Source organism: Camelus ferus, chromosome 15 (genome assembly GCF_009834535.1).
Source record: "Camelus ferus isolate YT-003-E chromosome 15, BCGSAC_Cfer_1.0, whole genome shotgun sequence".
Classification (NCBI taxonomy): Eukaryota; Metazoa; Chordata; class Mammalia; order Artiodactyla; family Camelidae; genus Camelus; species Camelus ferus.
Window position 1 is genome coordinate 18,851,763 of NC_045710.1, and position 14,412 is coordinate 18,866,174.

General features: G+C 53.6%; 3 protein-coding genes across 8 annotated transcripts; 1 reads left to right on the forward strand and 2 right to left on the reverse strand.

Moving 5' to 3' along the window:
• Nucleotides 1-4,583, reverse strand: EIF2B4 (eukaryotic translation initiation factor 2B subunit delta). 5 transcript variants are annotated; one of them, XM_006189726.3, is made up of 13 exons: nt 4,470-4,583; nt 4,049-4,092; nt 3,597-3,732; nt 3,197-3,400; nt 2,838-2,920; nt 2,549-2,640; nt 2,203-2,317; nt 1,924-2,000; nt 1,630-1,732; nt 1,261-1,388; nt 945-1,122; nt 366-546; nt 1-241 (listed from the first exon to the last, which is right to left on the reverse strand). In XM_006189726.3, exons 1-13 carry the CDS (start codon nt 4,498-4,500, stop codon nt 42-44), a joined length of 1,572 nt encoding a protein of 523 aa, XP_006189788.1. In that variant the 5' UTR covers nt 4,501-4,583; the 3' UTR covers nt 1-41. The 5 variants fall into 5 exon arrangements, with proteins under 5 accessions (XP_006189788.1, XP_006189787.1, XP_006189786.1 ...); XM_006189725.3 differs by having other exon boundaries at nt 3,197-3,403; XM_006189724.3 differs by lacking the exon at nt 4,470-4,583 and having other exon boundaries at nt 4,049-4,255.
• Nucleotides 4,584-4,708: 125 nt separating this feature from the next.
• Nucleotides 4,709-10,378, forward strand: SNX17 (sorting nexin 17). Its single transcript, XM_006189729.3, has 15 exons — nt 4,709-4,948; nt 5,404-5,478; nt 6,478-6,595; nt 7,071-7,135; nt 7,417-7,527; nt 7,639-7,729; nt 7,880-7,967; nt 8,208-8,277; nt 8,565-8,657; nt 8,748-8,951; nt 9,059-9,184; nt 9,348-9,425; nt 9,575-9,649; nt 9,749-9,790; nt 9,884-10,378. The coding sequence occupies exons 1-15, from the start codon at nt 4,886-4,888 to the stop codon at nt 9,995-9,997; spliced, it is 1,413 nt and encodes a 470-aa protein (XP_006189791.1). The 5' UTR covers nt 4,709-4,885; the 3' UTR covers nt 9,998-10,378.
• A 108-nt stretch (nt 10,379-10,486) lies between these two features.
• On the reverse strand, nt 10,487-13,975 carry ZNF513 (zinc finger protein 513). Of its 2 annotated transcripts, XM_006189728.3 has the most exons (4): nt 13,693-13,975; nt 13,287-13,448; nt 11,746-12,333; nt 10,487-11,655 (listed from the first exon to the last, which is right to left on the reverse strand). In XM_006189728.3, exons 1-4 carry the CDS (start codon nt 13,745-13,747, stop codon nt 10,829-10,831), a joined length of 1,632 nt encoding a protein of 543 aa, XP_006189790.2. In that variant the 5' UTR covers nt 13,748-13,975; the 3' UTR covers nt 10,487-10,828. The 2 variants fall into 2 exon arrangements, with proteins under 2 accessions (XP_006189790.2, XP_006189789.2); XM_006189727.3 differs by lacking the exon at nt 13,693-13,975 and having other exon boundaries at nt 13,287-13,622.
• Nucleotides 13,976-14,412: the final 437 nt, after the last annotated feature.

The window sequence follows — 14,412 nt, forward strand, 5'->3', positions numbered from 1 at the left end:
TGCAGGGAGTATGTCATTTATTGACCTCTTTCCCTCCCCACTCACTGGTCACTGCTCTTGACTCGTAGGACAACAGGCACAGAACTGCAAGGGATCATCCCCAGCTCTGTGATCACCAGATCCACCAGTTCTGGGGGGGTCACATCATAGACCAGATTTAACAACCGTAGGGATGAGTGGTTCTGCCAGTTAGCCAGGGCCACACGTTCTCCTCGCTCACACAGCAGATCATCAGGGTCATCTGCAATGGGAGGTGTACCCTTTTATGTCCTTTCATAAAACAATCTGTAGTTTAACCTCCCCTCTCCCTCCCAAATCTTCTCAGGTCCCTGGAACCATCTCTTCTGCCTCCTGGGCCTCCTTACCTAGCTCATTAGAGACAAAGGCATCAGTCTGCACACGCTCACAGAACTTGTACGTTTCACAGCAGACCAGTACTGGCACATTATGGGCCCGTGCCACCAGGGCCAGCTGTGCTGTCCCTACCCGTGACATCACAGACCCATTGGCTAGGAGGGCATGAGCTCCCAATAGCACCTTAGAAACCTATTTTGGAGAGTAGAGAGGGGAAAAAAAATGTCATGTGTGATCAATACAGAATAAGATTCCCACCTCCTACCCACGACAGCAATATTAACACAATGAGTAACAAATCTTAACGATGGCCCTTGGAAAACACTTGACATTGATCCATAGGACCACCCACAGGAAAACTAAACTCTGAAGTTACTTTTGTCCTGTTCCCTTCTAAAGATTGCTACTTTAATATAATGTTTTGTAATAGCTAGACGTGTTGTATAATATGCCATAGATGTTTTTCCTACTAAACACGGCTATAAAACTCTAGTATTTCTAAATAATCACAATGTTGGGAAACTGAGATAATGTCTATCATTTTAACACCCTTTTACTCCAACTTTGGAGTCCCTTTCATCTGCCCTCACCTCTGGGAGCACATAGGAAGCTGCAGGAATCAGCAGGTAGGAGGCAGGGACCCCAGCACGGACCAGAGAACGTAGCGTGTGCTTTCCCTCCAGCCGTGGCCGGCTGTCCACCACTACCACCCGAAACCGCCGGCCCTCAGCCCAAGCCTCCTGAAGAATTCGTGATACCAGAGATGAGCTGGAGTGAATGGAGAGGAGGATTCAGTTATAAATGTCACTAACTGATGATCAGCTCATTCTTGAAGGGCAAAGGGGCAGTCCCTTCTTCAGATCACTTCACTCCCCAATTTTCTCAGCCATAGGGCCTGGCCCATACCATCCATATACCAGGATCACATCTCCATTACTGATCTTCTTATAAGCAAACCGTGAAATTGCCTGAGCTGCAAGCACAATCTTCTCTTGCACGTATCGATCGATGGCTGCTTGAAGTTCTGACTTAGCCTAAATGAAGTAAGATACTTAGGGGACAAGAAATGGACACATTTTTTCCCTCTGATTATTATGCCAGATTCTTGAATATATGTCTAATGATGGGCCTAAAGGGGGCCCAGGTCACATCGTCCAACCACCTCCTTAACCCTTGACGAGGCAGACCAGAGCGTGGCCCCTTCCTGGGAGTCCTGAACATGTTTCTAGCTCTATCCCCCGGGTGCATGCCTTGCTCATTCCTCATACTCATCACCTCCTCTTCCCGCTTGGAGCTGCTCACACCCGTGATCTCTTTGTTAAGGAACTTGATGGCGTTGTACATGCTCGCTGACAAGGGACGGCACTGAGTCAGGAAGCTACAACAACAACACCTTACATTTGTGCAACTCTTCACAACTCACAAAGCTTTCACATTCAAAAACATTTCTTAAAAAAGAAGACAGAAAACAGGAAAGTGAAAATTGAGGTAGAAGAGCAAGAAAACAGGTCTAAGAAAAGGACTGAGCAAGGTGGGAGATGGGAGTAGACATGCAGTGGTTCTCCTTACCTGAAGTAGGGCTTCAGTTTATTCACTAGGTCCCTTGAGAGTTCTTCACTGGGAGGTGTTGTGTAGTCCTGAATCACCTATAGGGGGACACAAACTGATCAGCAAAATGCCCTCTAAGAAGAGTCTCTGAAAGGGGGATAGGGTTAGCTTCACTGAGCAAAGTCTTCCGAGGGTGGAGTCATTCCCTCTTCCCCCCAGCAATTACTTTGGCTGAGAGAAGCCGGGGTAGTGGTGGGGAAGATGAGGCTGGGTCATAAGAGGGAACAGGGCGGGACATACCTGCTGCAAGGCACGAAGCAGGGCAATACACCGGGCATTGGAGCCACTGACCAGGCCCTGGGAGTACTGCAGGCCGAGCCGCACCATGGCTGGGTGGATCACAGAGGATGGGATGCTGATGGGATGGCGGTGTCACATACTTTGCAAGGGAACTTGAGCACCTACTGCCCACCCGCCCCCGATGAAAAGGAACTCCCTTCACTAGCACAGACACCCCCACTTCCTCTAGTTCTGCCTTGTGTTCATGCTTCTTCCCACAGATCCTATCTCAGGTTTCCAGTCACTTTCAAAACAGTTAATGAAACTTCTCGAACTTAAAAGCTATTAAAATTTCATAAGATCCTACCTCATAAACTGGGTCAGAGAGTTTTGTCTGCTGTACTGGGGTAGGTGGGAGAAGAGACTGACTTTGGATCCATAATCCTTTCGTGTAGGAACCTTGACAAAACAGAGGAATAGGACCAACAGCCCAGAGTTTACAACTATGGGATGATGCTGGGAAGGAAGTAAACAATCAGTCCTCATTGACCCAAGTACCCGTTTTTTCCAGGATCCCACTTTGCCCCAAGCAACTTTCCTCCCTCTATCCCATCTCCCTAGGCTCTTTCTGGCCACACATCAAAGCCACTTCCTACCTGCTGTCGCTCTGGTTTTTTAACAAGCCTTCTCAGAAGTGTGAGTTCATCAGCCTGAGCGTGTTCAGGTAGACGCTTCACTCCTAGAAGACAACAATCATGTTTTCAAGACACTGTAGGTGATAAGGAGAAGTTTACTTTCAGGGCATAAAGGACACCAAGAAAAATTTGATTCGGGGTGGGAAGACAGGTGAGAAAGAAGTATTAGAAGAAACAGGGGTAGGATGAGGTTGAGGACAGAATTGTGAACTCTGGGGACCAAGGTGAAGAATAGGAGAGGAGAGCTGTTTTGCTGTGGGGAAGCCTGAGCTAACATAGGAATGAGGATCAACAAAGATCTTGAAATGAAGGGAAGATACCTGAGGGGGTTTCTCCAGCTGGGCTGGGGCAGGCCTGAGGAGGTGGCCCTCCTTGTTCTCCTTTTCTTGCCTGTTTCAGGGCCCGCTCAGCCTCCTGCTTCGCCCGACGTTCAGCTCGAAGTTCAGCTTTACTCCGACCTGCTGGAACTTTCTCCTTGACAGGGCCCAACTGACTGTCCAGCCTTGGCAGGTCTTTGGTCTGGCCTACTAAAGGTAGCAGGAAGAAGTGCTCCAGCCCCAGGTAGGTAATATCTATGCCCAGCCAAAGCTTCTCTTCCTGTTTATCTAAACTTCTTCTCTCTTCACTTGCTCAAACCAACTTTGTCCTATCTCTCCCTCTTCTCTCCCACCATATTCCTTTACCAGCTCCACACCCAGCCCTTTAAAAGAGCCGCCGCACCTTGACACTGGGCTACAGATACAGCAGGGGCAGTTTCTGGTTCTGCCCCCTTTTCCTCCTTGCGTTTCTTCTTCTGCTGTTTCTTTTCTTTCCGAAGCTGCAGCTTCTCTTCTTGGGTCATCTCCCTCCCTCCTGCCTAAGACACAGACATAGAATAATGCTCTTCCCCAACAATTCCAAAAATGAATAAACAATACTGAATACTTACAAGATTCCCACAAGGTCCTTAATCCTCCCTGTCACCGGCTACCTGTTAAAAGCTTACAACCCACAGAAATCAAAGCTTCTCCTCCAGGGTCAGAATCATACCGTTAGGGTTGAAAAAAACTCTGTAAAATCTCCCGACTTTACTGAGAAATAAAGTGAAGCGGGGATGAAGGCTGTGGAGGAATCAAGTACACAGCCTACTGCGTAGCGCTTAACAGGTGATTTAGGAGGGCACCCTCACTTACCCCAGGCCCAGGAGCAAGCTCCGCCTTCATCCCAGATCCCGAGTCTGCATTAGAAAACAGGGCACAAAGTGAGCCGGACAGACTCCGGGAGGGTTTAGGGGGACTCGTACTCCGCGCAGCTGGCCGCTGGGTCGGCATGACCACGGCTCCGCCACCAGGTGGGAGGCGAGCCAAGGATCCGCGTGGGGACGCAGTGCGCGACAAGATCAAAGGGGAGGGGGAGGGGGAGAGAAGGGAGAACGCACCATTCCCGCGGGAACAGGCCAGTGGGTGGCGCGGAGTGCGCCCGAGGCAGTACGGGCCAGAGTACGGCGTGGCGCGGGAACCGAACGACAGGGCCCAGAGGGGCTCAGAGCCCAGCAATAGCCATCCGGAGCCCGTCAGCTCGCGTACCTGCTTATGTGCCCGGCCCTTCACTCACCCTCGCGAACAGCCACAGCCACGGCAGCCATCACCCTCCGTCCTAAGCTCCGCCCGCCGCGGTCCCAGGGACTACAGCGCCCCCTGGGCCGACACCCGCGGCGAGCAGCCCCAAGGACTACAAGCCCCGACATGCACTGGGGCGCCGTCGAGGGCTACGGGTCGCGATAAGCGCCATCTCAGCTTTGGGCTTGCAGTCCCGACAGTCAACGCAAGCCGTTTGGACTACAGATCCCAGGATACCGGGGGCGCTACGCCTCAGAGCCGACGTCCCTTCCCACCCTTCCCACCTCCGATCCCAAGCCCCCCCAAAATGGCGAGCGAGGCTGCGGGGACGCCCTGAGTAGCGGAGGCGAGCGTGCAAAGCCGCTGCGGCCCTCACAGTCCGGAGCCCGGCCGGGCCCTGCCGCAGGGAACATGCACTTTTCCATTCCTGAAACCGAGTCCCGCAGCGGGGACAGCGGCGGCTCCGCCTACGTGGTGAGGAGCGGCCGGAGCCCGGCGGGGCAGGGGCGGGGATAACGGGCCGGAGCCCTGAGTGGCCTCCGAGGTCTGGCCACCACCTTTCGGGCCTGGGTCACAGGCCGCCGACCCCGACGGCCTCACCGGGAGCTTGTATTACATCTCATATTCGTCCAGAGATCGCCCCAGCTCCTGTAGGTCCTTTGTTTGGCCGCGTCGCCTACCCCGGCTGGGCCGCGGCGACTTGGCGGGCCTCCTGGTGAGGAAGACTGCAGCTCGAGCGCACGGGGTTCCCTCTCGACTGGTCCTTCCGCTTTTGGACCTGGCTCCGGGGAAAACAGACTGGCAAACATTTGGAAGATCTCGGCACGTTACTCAGGAAGAGCTGTGCCAAGCAACTTCCGGCCAGGGTTCTCAAGGGGGTCGCCCAGACCGCGCGACCCTAAAATGCTTGCCTGCTTTTGTGTCCTCAGGCCTATAACATTCACGTGAATGGAGTTCTGCACTGTCGGGTGCGCTACAGCCAGCTCCTGGGGCTGCACGAGCAGGTGGGACTAGCACCCCTGCCTTGAGGCAGCTTCAAGCCTTTTCCTACACCTGGGCATCAGTGTTTCCATTTTCCCCCTCGTCGCTTTCCCGTAGGATGTAGTTCCCCTTTAATCACTGCCACAGGGGAGGATCTGGTGCTTTATCTTATCGTCTGACATTTCCGGGGAACTCCCTATGAAGCTTAATGTCTGCCACTCTTAACTGCTCCTCCCTACTACTCACGTCCTCCTTCCTGCTTCTCTGCTCCCATCTTACACAGCCTGTACACTGCCTTTGCCTGTGCATGGAGGAAACGACAACCTTCCTCCCTCCGCTGCCAAAACATCCTTCTGTCATCTGAGCTGCAACTTGAAACTCTTTTCCCTGCTCATACAAACCATTCACCAATTTCCTTCTGTGTTCCTTGACTCACCTGAGTGGGTGTAGGTGTTTCATTTATTCTTATGTGTCTGTGATGTAATGTTTCTCTGTTCTCACCAGATTGTGAGCTCTGTTTAACTTGATACAGAGTCCTGGTTCTACTGATAACTAGTTGTGCAACCCTGAGCAAGTTCCCTGATTTCTTTGGGCCTCAGTTTCCACAACTGAAAAATGGATTCCTTGATCTGCAAAGTCCCTTTAAGTCCTAAGATACTTTGTGAACATACTTAGCTATTACTTAACTGTTTGTACACATAAACTTCCCTTACAAAGCCCTTTGCTTGCTGTGAGGGTTCAATGAACAAAGCCTTGCTTGATAATCAAGGGGTTCACTAGGCCCTGGCCTAAACAAACCCTCCCTATGCTGTGAAGGGGCTGATTTATACACTGTAGACCAGAAAGAACAGCTCCCTTGGGATGCTGCCTCTGCCAAAGGAATCATTTCCTGGATGACCAGGGTAGGCAGGGGAGCAGGGACTGAGGAGAGGGAAGGGGAGCCCAAGAGAACATTTTGAGTGTGGAGTGCCTCTTCTCATTTGCTGTGTTGTGTGAAGAGTTGTATCTCTTTCTCCAAATAGCTTCGGAAGGAATATGGGGCCAATGTGCTTCCTGCATTTCCCCCAAAGAAGCTTTTCTCTCTGACACCTGCCGAGGTAGAACAGAGGAGAGAGCAGTTAGAGAAGTACATGCAAGCTGGTGAGTGGTTGGAGGGGACTTTAGGCTGACACTGTTCTATAGAAAGTTCTAAAGTAATTTCTAGATCTGGGAAGCCTCTTGTTTGGTCTATTATTTAATTAGCAAAAGTAAATAGCAGGCAAGGATGCTCTAGGTACTAGGAAAGCATTTTGGGCACTGACATCTATGAGAAATAGTAGTATAACACTAAATAGTCTTAAAGCAATTTCGATCAGTGGGGAGAACTTAATTTGTATGATGTACTTTAGGTGAACCTTATTCCCTAGTTTTGTAGACTGGACTCACCTACATGGTAGCCAAGGGCAGGGCAGGTGAAGAATTTATGCAAACAGTGAGTGAGGTGAGGCCAACTGGGAGATGTGGCAGGCCACCATCAGCCCAGGAAATGAGGTCTGGGGGACAAACCAAGAAGAGAGTTGGGGGAAGCCAAGAGAAAATCCTAAGTTACTAGAACATCATTCTCTTGTCCCCACAGTTCGGCAAGACCCATTGCTTGGGAGCAGTGAGACCTTCAATAGTTTCCTGCGTCGGGCACAGCAGGTAAGGGTTTGGGTAGGACAAAGATTTAAGGGAAAGATTTCTCTATAGGGCCACATTTCAATGAGGTGGCTACAGGAGAGTCACCCTGGCACCTTTTTTTTAATGGAAAGGGGCTTCTGCTGTACCAATTAAATCAAGGAAACCCAACCTGTAATTAAGCAGATGAGAATAAAGGCACCAGAGGGACCTAGAAGTAGAGAGTTGGGAAGGGGTCAGAGCTGGATGGTGGACATGTTGTTAACAAGGAGGTGCCAACCATTTCTGTGTATGCTCACAACCAGGAGACACAGCAGGTCCCCACAGAAGAGGTCTCCTTGGAAGTGCTGCTCAGCAACGGGCAGAAAGTTCTGGTCAATGTGCTAACTTCCGATCAGACTGAGGACGTCCTGGAGGTGAGGTGCTTGTTTTGCATTGCCCCTCCTACCCCCTGCACCCCAGGGTCCCAGGCTTGGGGTGATTGGAACCACCCAGTATAATGAGCGTACTTCCTTCCCTGTCCCCAGGCTGTGGCTGCAAAGCTGGATCTTCCAGATGATTTGATTGGATACTTTAGTCTCTTTCTAGTTCGAGAAAAAGAGGATGGAGCCTTTTCGTGTGAGTTTCCCTGGACTTTACAGCTTTGCTCTGTTTCCAGTAGTGAATTTGCCTCCCTGTCTCCCCTAGTAATGTGGCATTTCCTCAGGGCTTCTGTCTTGATTTCCCTCTCCTGAGTCTCATGACTTCTTTTTTTTTTTTAAATCATAGTTGTACGGAAGTTGCAAGAGTTTGAGCTGCCTTATGTGTCTGTTACCAGTCTTCGGAGTCAAGAGTATAAGATTGTGCTAAGGAAGAGGTCAGGCTGGGCTTGGAGGAGGGAGGTGCTGGATTGCATTATGGGGCCATGTACTGAGACAGAATAATCTGGACAAGTGGGTAGTGCTGGGTGTTTCTACCAGGCCTCTCAAGTTTCCTCCCACTGTATCACCATTGGCCTGATAGTTCGAGATTGCTCCTGTTTTGCCCCTTTTCCATTCTACCTTTTGCCTTCCCCCAGCTTAGCCCCATTACCCCTTTCCACCCCTTGGCCTCACAGTTATTGGGACTCTGCCTATGATGACGATGTCATGGAGAACCGGGTTGGCCTGAACCTGCTTTATGCTCAGGTGAGCTTGGAGCTGCCTCAGAACCCTTCCCCTGAGAATGATTCTGAATGTCCCACTCAACCAAAAAAATTCTTTCATGTCTTTACTCCCAGTTCATGGGGAAGTTCCTAGACTACTCTCAGGGCATTTGGCACAACCTCTACTCTCCCTACTTTGTAAGCTGATATGGTCAAGGACTCAATGCTCAGATGTAGGGTTAGGGGTCAGGCTGGCCAGAGATAACTGGACACTTTCTTTGGACTTCTGACTGGGAGCCCTGAACCACCCTGCCCTTGTCTCCACTGTAGACAGTATCAGACATTGAGCGTGGGTGGATCCTGGTCACCAAGGAGCAGCACCGACAGCTCAAATCACTGCAAGAGAAGGTCTCCAAGAAAGAGGTGAGCCCTGCCTCCCTGTCTCCCTCCAAGGGAGGTCTGGTCTGCCCTACTTCCCCTCCTGACCCATCCTACATGGCGACTGGGTTTCAGTTCCTGCGGCTGGCCCAGACACTGCGGCACTACGGCTACTTGCGCTTTGATGCTTGTGTGGCTGACTTCCCGGAGAAGGACTGTCCGGTGGTGGTGAGCGCAGGCAACAGTGAACTCAGCCTCCAGCTCCGCCTGCCTGGCCAGCAACTCCGTGAAGGCTCCTTCCGGGTCACCCGCATGCGATGCTGGCGGGTCACTTCCTCTGTGAGTTGGGGTAGGAGGGGAAGGCCTTTGGGATGGAGGCCTGGCAAGGCTTGAGTTTCAGGGAGAGAGGCAGATTGCACTCAGCCAAATTTCCCTTCGTCTCCCAGGTGCCATTGCCTAGTGGAGGCACAAGCAGCCCAGGCCGGGGCCGAGGTGAAGTACGCCTGGAACTGGCTTTTGAATACCTCATGAGCAAGGACCGGCTCCAGTGGGTCACCATCACCAGCCCCCAGGTGTGAGCCCACCCTCAGGCCTCCTCTGGAGCCCATTGCACCATCTCTCTTAGATACCCAAGTTTAGGGCTTCCAGGACTCCATGTGAGTGGGAGCCCTTGTCTTAGGGGTGCTGGGCTCAGGATGACACTCTAGTCAGGCTGAGCTCGCTCCTTGTCCCCAGGCTATCATGATGAGCATCTGCTTGCAGTCCATGGTAGATGAACTGATGGTGAAGAAATCCGGTGGCAGTATCAGGAAGGTAAGCACAAGTGTGGACCAAGCACCTAGTGGTTGTGCTCTCCCTGCCTTTTGTCCTAGGTGTGATGCTTCTCCTGAGAGGGAGGGGGAGGGATTGGGATCCCAAAGAGAGTGAACCCACCCTTATCAGCATCTCATCTCCATCCTCAGATGCTGCGCCGGCGGGTAGGAGGCACTCTGAGACGCTCAGACAGCCAGCAAGCAGTGAAGTCCCCACCACTGCTTGTAAGTACTTCTCCCTGGTCAGTAACCCAGCCCCCAGCCCCCAGCCTGTGCCTCACCTCCCCCAGTGAATCCCTGACACTTCTGCTTCCTCTTCCTCAGGAGTCACCTGATGCCAGCCGGGAGTCCATGGTCAAACTCTCAGTGAGTTTCCCACGAGGGTTGGTGAGGTTGGTGTTTGTAGGGGATTTCAGGGAGGCTTGAGCCCTCTGACCCCCCACCCTGCCTTTATTACAGAGCAAGCTGAGTGCCGTGAGCTTGCGGGGGATTGGCACTCCCAGTACAGATGCCAGTGCCAGTGATGTCCACGGCAATTTCGCCTTCGAGGGCATTGGAGATGAGGATCTGTGATCTCCAGTGCTTGGATGTCTGCCCACTATCCCGGAGGAATGTTTAGAAACTTGCCCTGTGCCTGCATCCCCCAAGCCGGGGGTATCTTCCTTTCTATCTTCCTCTTTTCTCCTCTTGGCCAGGGGCCTCCCCCTCTTCCCCACCCTGAGGCTGGCTACACACAGGATCGTCCCCTCTTTTCAGAGCTGGCCCTCAATGCCAAATTAGCATTTAGTATTTTGCACAAAGTCCACGGGACCATGGCTACCTGCCTGGGGAGGAACTATAGCTCCCCCAAGGCTGCTTCTGGCTTCTTGGGGCCATGAGCCAAGGGGATGGGCAGAGGTCTGTGTATGGTCTGGCCCAGCTCCCCCTCATTAAACTCAGCCTGACTGCTGCCTACCTCCGGTTCCCTCTCACTGCCCCTGCTCCTCCCATCCCAGCATGGACTGCTATGCTAAGGGTGAGGCCGAGCTGTGCTTGCCATTGCCAACTCAGCATAGACATGGCTTTGTTAGTGTCTCCTTTATTATAAAGCACTGAAATAAGTTAAATAAACAGGTGTGAGGCTGGGCAGTCCCCCAGCCAGTTCCTCCACTGCCCCTGGGAGCAGTGGAGGTGAATGCAGGGCCCTTCCCACTGAGCTTATGATGTGCATCAGTCAAGGCAAGGCCCCCTGGTCCATATGGGCCCCCTGCCCATGGGGTTTGGGCTGGTCCATATAGTGCCTAGGTTAGTCTGTGAGGAGCCCCTGGCCAGCGGGGGAGGAAGAAGGTGGCTTCTGGTCCATCTGTATAAAACATACAGGAGGGTCAGGGCTAATCCGCAGAGCCTGGGGGAGAAAGACCTAGTTCAGGGTGAGTCTGTATGGAGAGCACGGTTACCAGTGGCACCCAGGGCTGTTGCACCCCGAGAGCTCAAAACAGAGGGGGGACTGTGAGGTGGGGCCCAGCCCTCAGAGGCAGAGAGGCCAGGCCCTCCTGCCCCACCATGGCCATGCACCTTCTGGTGGCGTTTGTAGTTGTCCCAGTGGCCTGTGGTGTAGGCGCAGGTGGCACAGCGGAAGGGCTTCTCGCCTGTGTGCCGCAGCATGTGGCGTTTGAGGTTCATGCTCTGGTTGCAGCTGTAGTTGCAAAGGCTACATCGAAAAGGTTTGTCCCCAGAGTGGATTCGACCGTGACGCTTGAGGTTGGCCAGGTTGCCACAGGCATAGGGGCAGAGGGGGCACTTGTAGGGCTTCTCTCCTGTGTGGACACGCTGGTGCCGCTTCAGGTTATCCAGGTGAGCAGAGGCATAGGGACAGCGGGCACAGCGGAAGGGCTTCTCACCACTGTGTGTCTTCATGTGCCGGGCCAAGTGGTTGGGATAGTGAGTGGCAAAGGGGCAGAGGCTACAGGCAAAGCCTTTGTCACTGGGGCCCTGTGGTCCCCCACTGGCACCCCCTCCAGCCTCTCCTTGCATGCAGCGCCCACACATGGCAGCTCCCAGCCGACTACCCTCCCCCTCCTCCAGCTCTTGTCCACAGTTCCGGCAGGTCCAAGGGAACAGCAGCTCTGGCAGTGGTTCTGATCCAGTCCCACACAGGCCCTCCCCTTCACCCCGCAGCTGCCCACAGTCCGGCAGGAAACTTGCACCACCTGGTGGCACATGGAGGCTCAAATCTGGAAGCAACAGAGCATCTGTGGGAACAACGAGACCTGCACTATGAATCCAAGTACTCCTAAGGCCACCCACCCATGTCCCAGGTTCTTTGGTCCCTGGCTTTTTACCTTCAGGTGGCCGGGGCACTGCCCCCTCCTGCTCTGTGGGACTGGGAGGCCGAGTTGGACGTGGAGCACAGCAGCGGAAGCCACAGGTCGGGCAGGGAGGAGTGGGGGGCCCTGCATGGGTGCGCTGATGCCGCCTCAGGTTGCCCAGGCTGCTGCAGGCAAAGGGGCAGTGGGGACAGCGGTAGGGCTTCTCGCCAGTGTGGGTACGGGTATGTCGCGTCAGGTTGACGAGCTGGGCTGAGGCGTAGGGGCAGCGGCCACAGCGGAACGGCTTCTCCCCGCTGTGTGTCTGCATGTGCCGCTTCAGGTGGCTCGAGTAGTGGGACACGAAGGCGCAGAGGCGGCATGAGTATAGTAGCCGTGGGGGCAGCGGGGGCCCCCCACCCGGCCCTCCTGGCCCACAACACGGCCCCTCACCTGTCAGCCCCCCACACAGCTGGCAGGCTGGGCCTGGCCTCTCACCCCTGGCCTCCCCTGGACCCCTGGCTGGCTCCTGAACTTCACTCTCCGTGCTTAGTGCCCGGCCGCCCCCAGACTCGTCGTCGCTCAGCCCGTAGGGAAGCCCAGGCCTGGCCCCCAGAGAGTCTCCTGGTGAGACAGACATGAGAAGAGACATCAACACAGGGTAGGACCAGGCTCCAAATTCCCTTTCTCGCTTGTGGTCTCCCTACTTGCTTGGATCCACCCTTCGCTTCAGAGATCCTAAAAATTCAATGTGAATTATCTACCTCTGAGCCTGGACTGACCTACTGATGACAGTTATATATAAGTCCAGTGAAAGGAAAAAGATCATGGGTTCACAGTGGAATCAATAATTAAGTAATTAACTGATTCTTGGGATAAGAAAGTAAAAATACACAAGACAGACACCTGAGATTTTTTTCTAAGCTACATACAGCACGGTCTCTTGCAGCTGATGATAAAATAAAAATTATTTGGAGGGAAAAGGAAAGAGTAATGCATGTAATATCACTCTTAAGCCTAAAGGATGGATTCTCTTTTTCACGTGGATTCTCTCAGTGACTCAAAAACACCTTTGTAAGTGGCATAAGTGGTTAAGGAGTGCAGCAAATTAGGATGGGGTGATGCTAAGATCACAGGGAAGAGGAACGTGGAAGGCTACTTAAGGGTAGAGACTAAAACTTCAACACAGAAGGGGCTTATGCTGCAGGTAAAAGAGTTAGATTAGACAGTACTAGATTACTAGCTTTAATGAGGTTGCTTCCTTGAACTTTTTAAAAGTAAACTCATATAAGGAATGAGCTAAGGAGTGGGGCAAGGTTATTAAAAAAGCATTTACTTTTAACCAGTTGCTCTATGTGATTCTGCCACTGTCCACTTCATACCACCTCTGGACCAGGCCCCATAACAAAGTTATGGACCAATAGGCAAATGAAGAGATCTAGCTCAAATCTAAACTAAAGTAGCCCTAGGTTGTGGTAGGAAACGGTGTTTTGCTTACTGGCACTAACCCCTAAACCGCCACCTAAAGGCTGGGGTTAAAGCAGTCATTATTCCTTAACTAATTCCCCCAAACCCACCTTCAGAGTCTCTCTCGAAGCTCATGAGCTGGTCGCTGTTGCCGTCACCTTCCTCCTCTTCCTCTTCCTCTTCCTCCTCAAACTCCAGATCCTGGCCTAGTAGCAAATCACTTTCCAATACCAGGGCCCCAGGTCCTTCGTCGAGGGAATCTTCGGTATCCACTGAAGAGGGGAAGGGGCTTGAAGATTCCCCCTCAGGAACCGTGCCCATCATCCGCACCCAGCGAGCCCGCCCTCGCAGACCGTACTTCCCACACTCGTAGACCCTCTCGGGTTCCCTTAGTAGGAAACTAGGAGACCACATCGCCCACCTCATCCCTCAAGAGTCCCCCCTCCACCCCGACCTGAACCCACGCCACTGACCCCACCCCTGCTCCTCCCCACCTCGAAGCCCCTGACCCCTGACCTTTGACCCCCTCGCATTTCACGGGCTGCGGGTGGCTCTGCTTCCTTCGGGGCATCGTGACCGGCTCCAGCCCGACGCGCCTCCGGCCTGCGGCCGCCCGGCCCCGCCCCTCCCAATTCGGCCCGCCCGCTGTTCCTTTCAGGGCCCACGAGCCGCCCCCATGCAGCGGCGCGGGCCCCGGGCAGCCCCCGGCGCCGGCTCCGGCGCCCAGCTCAGGCCGCTCCCGCTGCCGCCGCCGCCACCGCCGCGTCCATTCATGGAGCCCCCTACCCCCCCTACGGAGACCAGCTGGTACCTCCGTACTCCCTTCCGCTTCCGCTGCCGCAGAGCCACACGGGACGCGTAGTCCGTGGGAAGCAGAAGCAGAGAAAGCGTCCACAGCGTGACCAGGAAGTGATTGTGACGAAAGCAAGCGGACGAACCAATCAGGGATCAGCTAGAACGAGGCTGGCAGGGAGAGCAGGAGAAACCCAGCCCTGGCTTCAGTCTTACAAGGGCGGCGATTCGATCCTAACCTTTCACTTCAGTAACGAGGAAATCATCCCTGATCTGTGTGAGGATGAGCCGTGAACGGCGTGAGCCTGGCAGCGTCTCGAGGAGTTACAATACCCGGGCCCCCTCTCACTTTTATGCACACACGCACATACACTAGGTAGATGGGGGGGTGGGGTTAGTATGGAGCCAGGGCACCCTGGGTGAGTGGCCTGGACAGAAATGGCA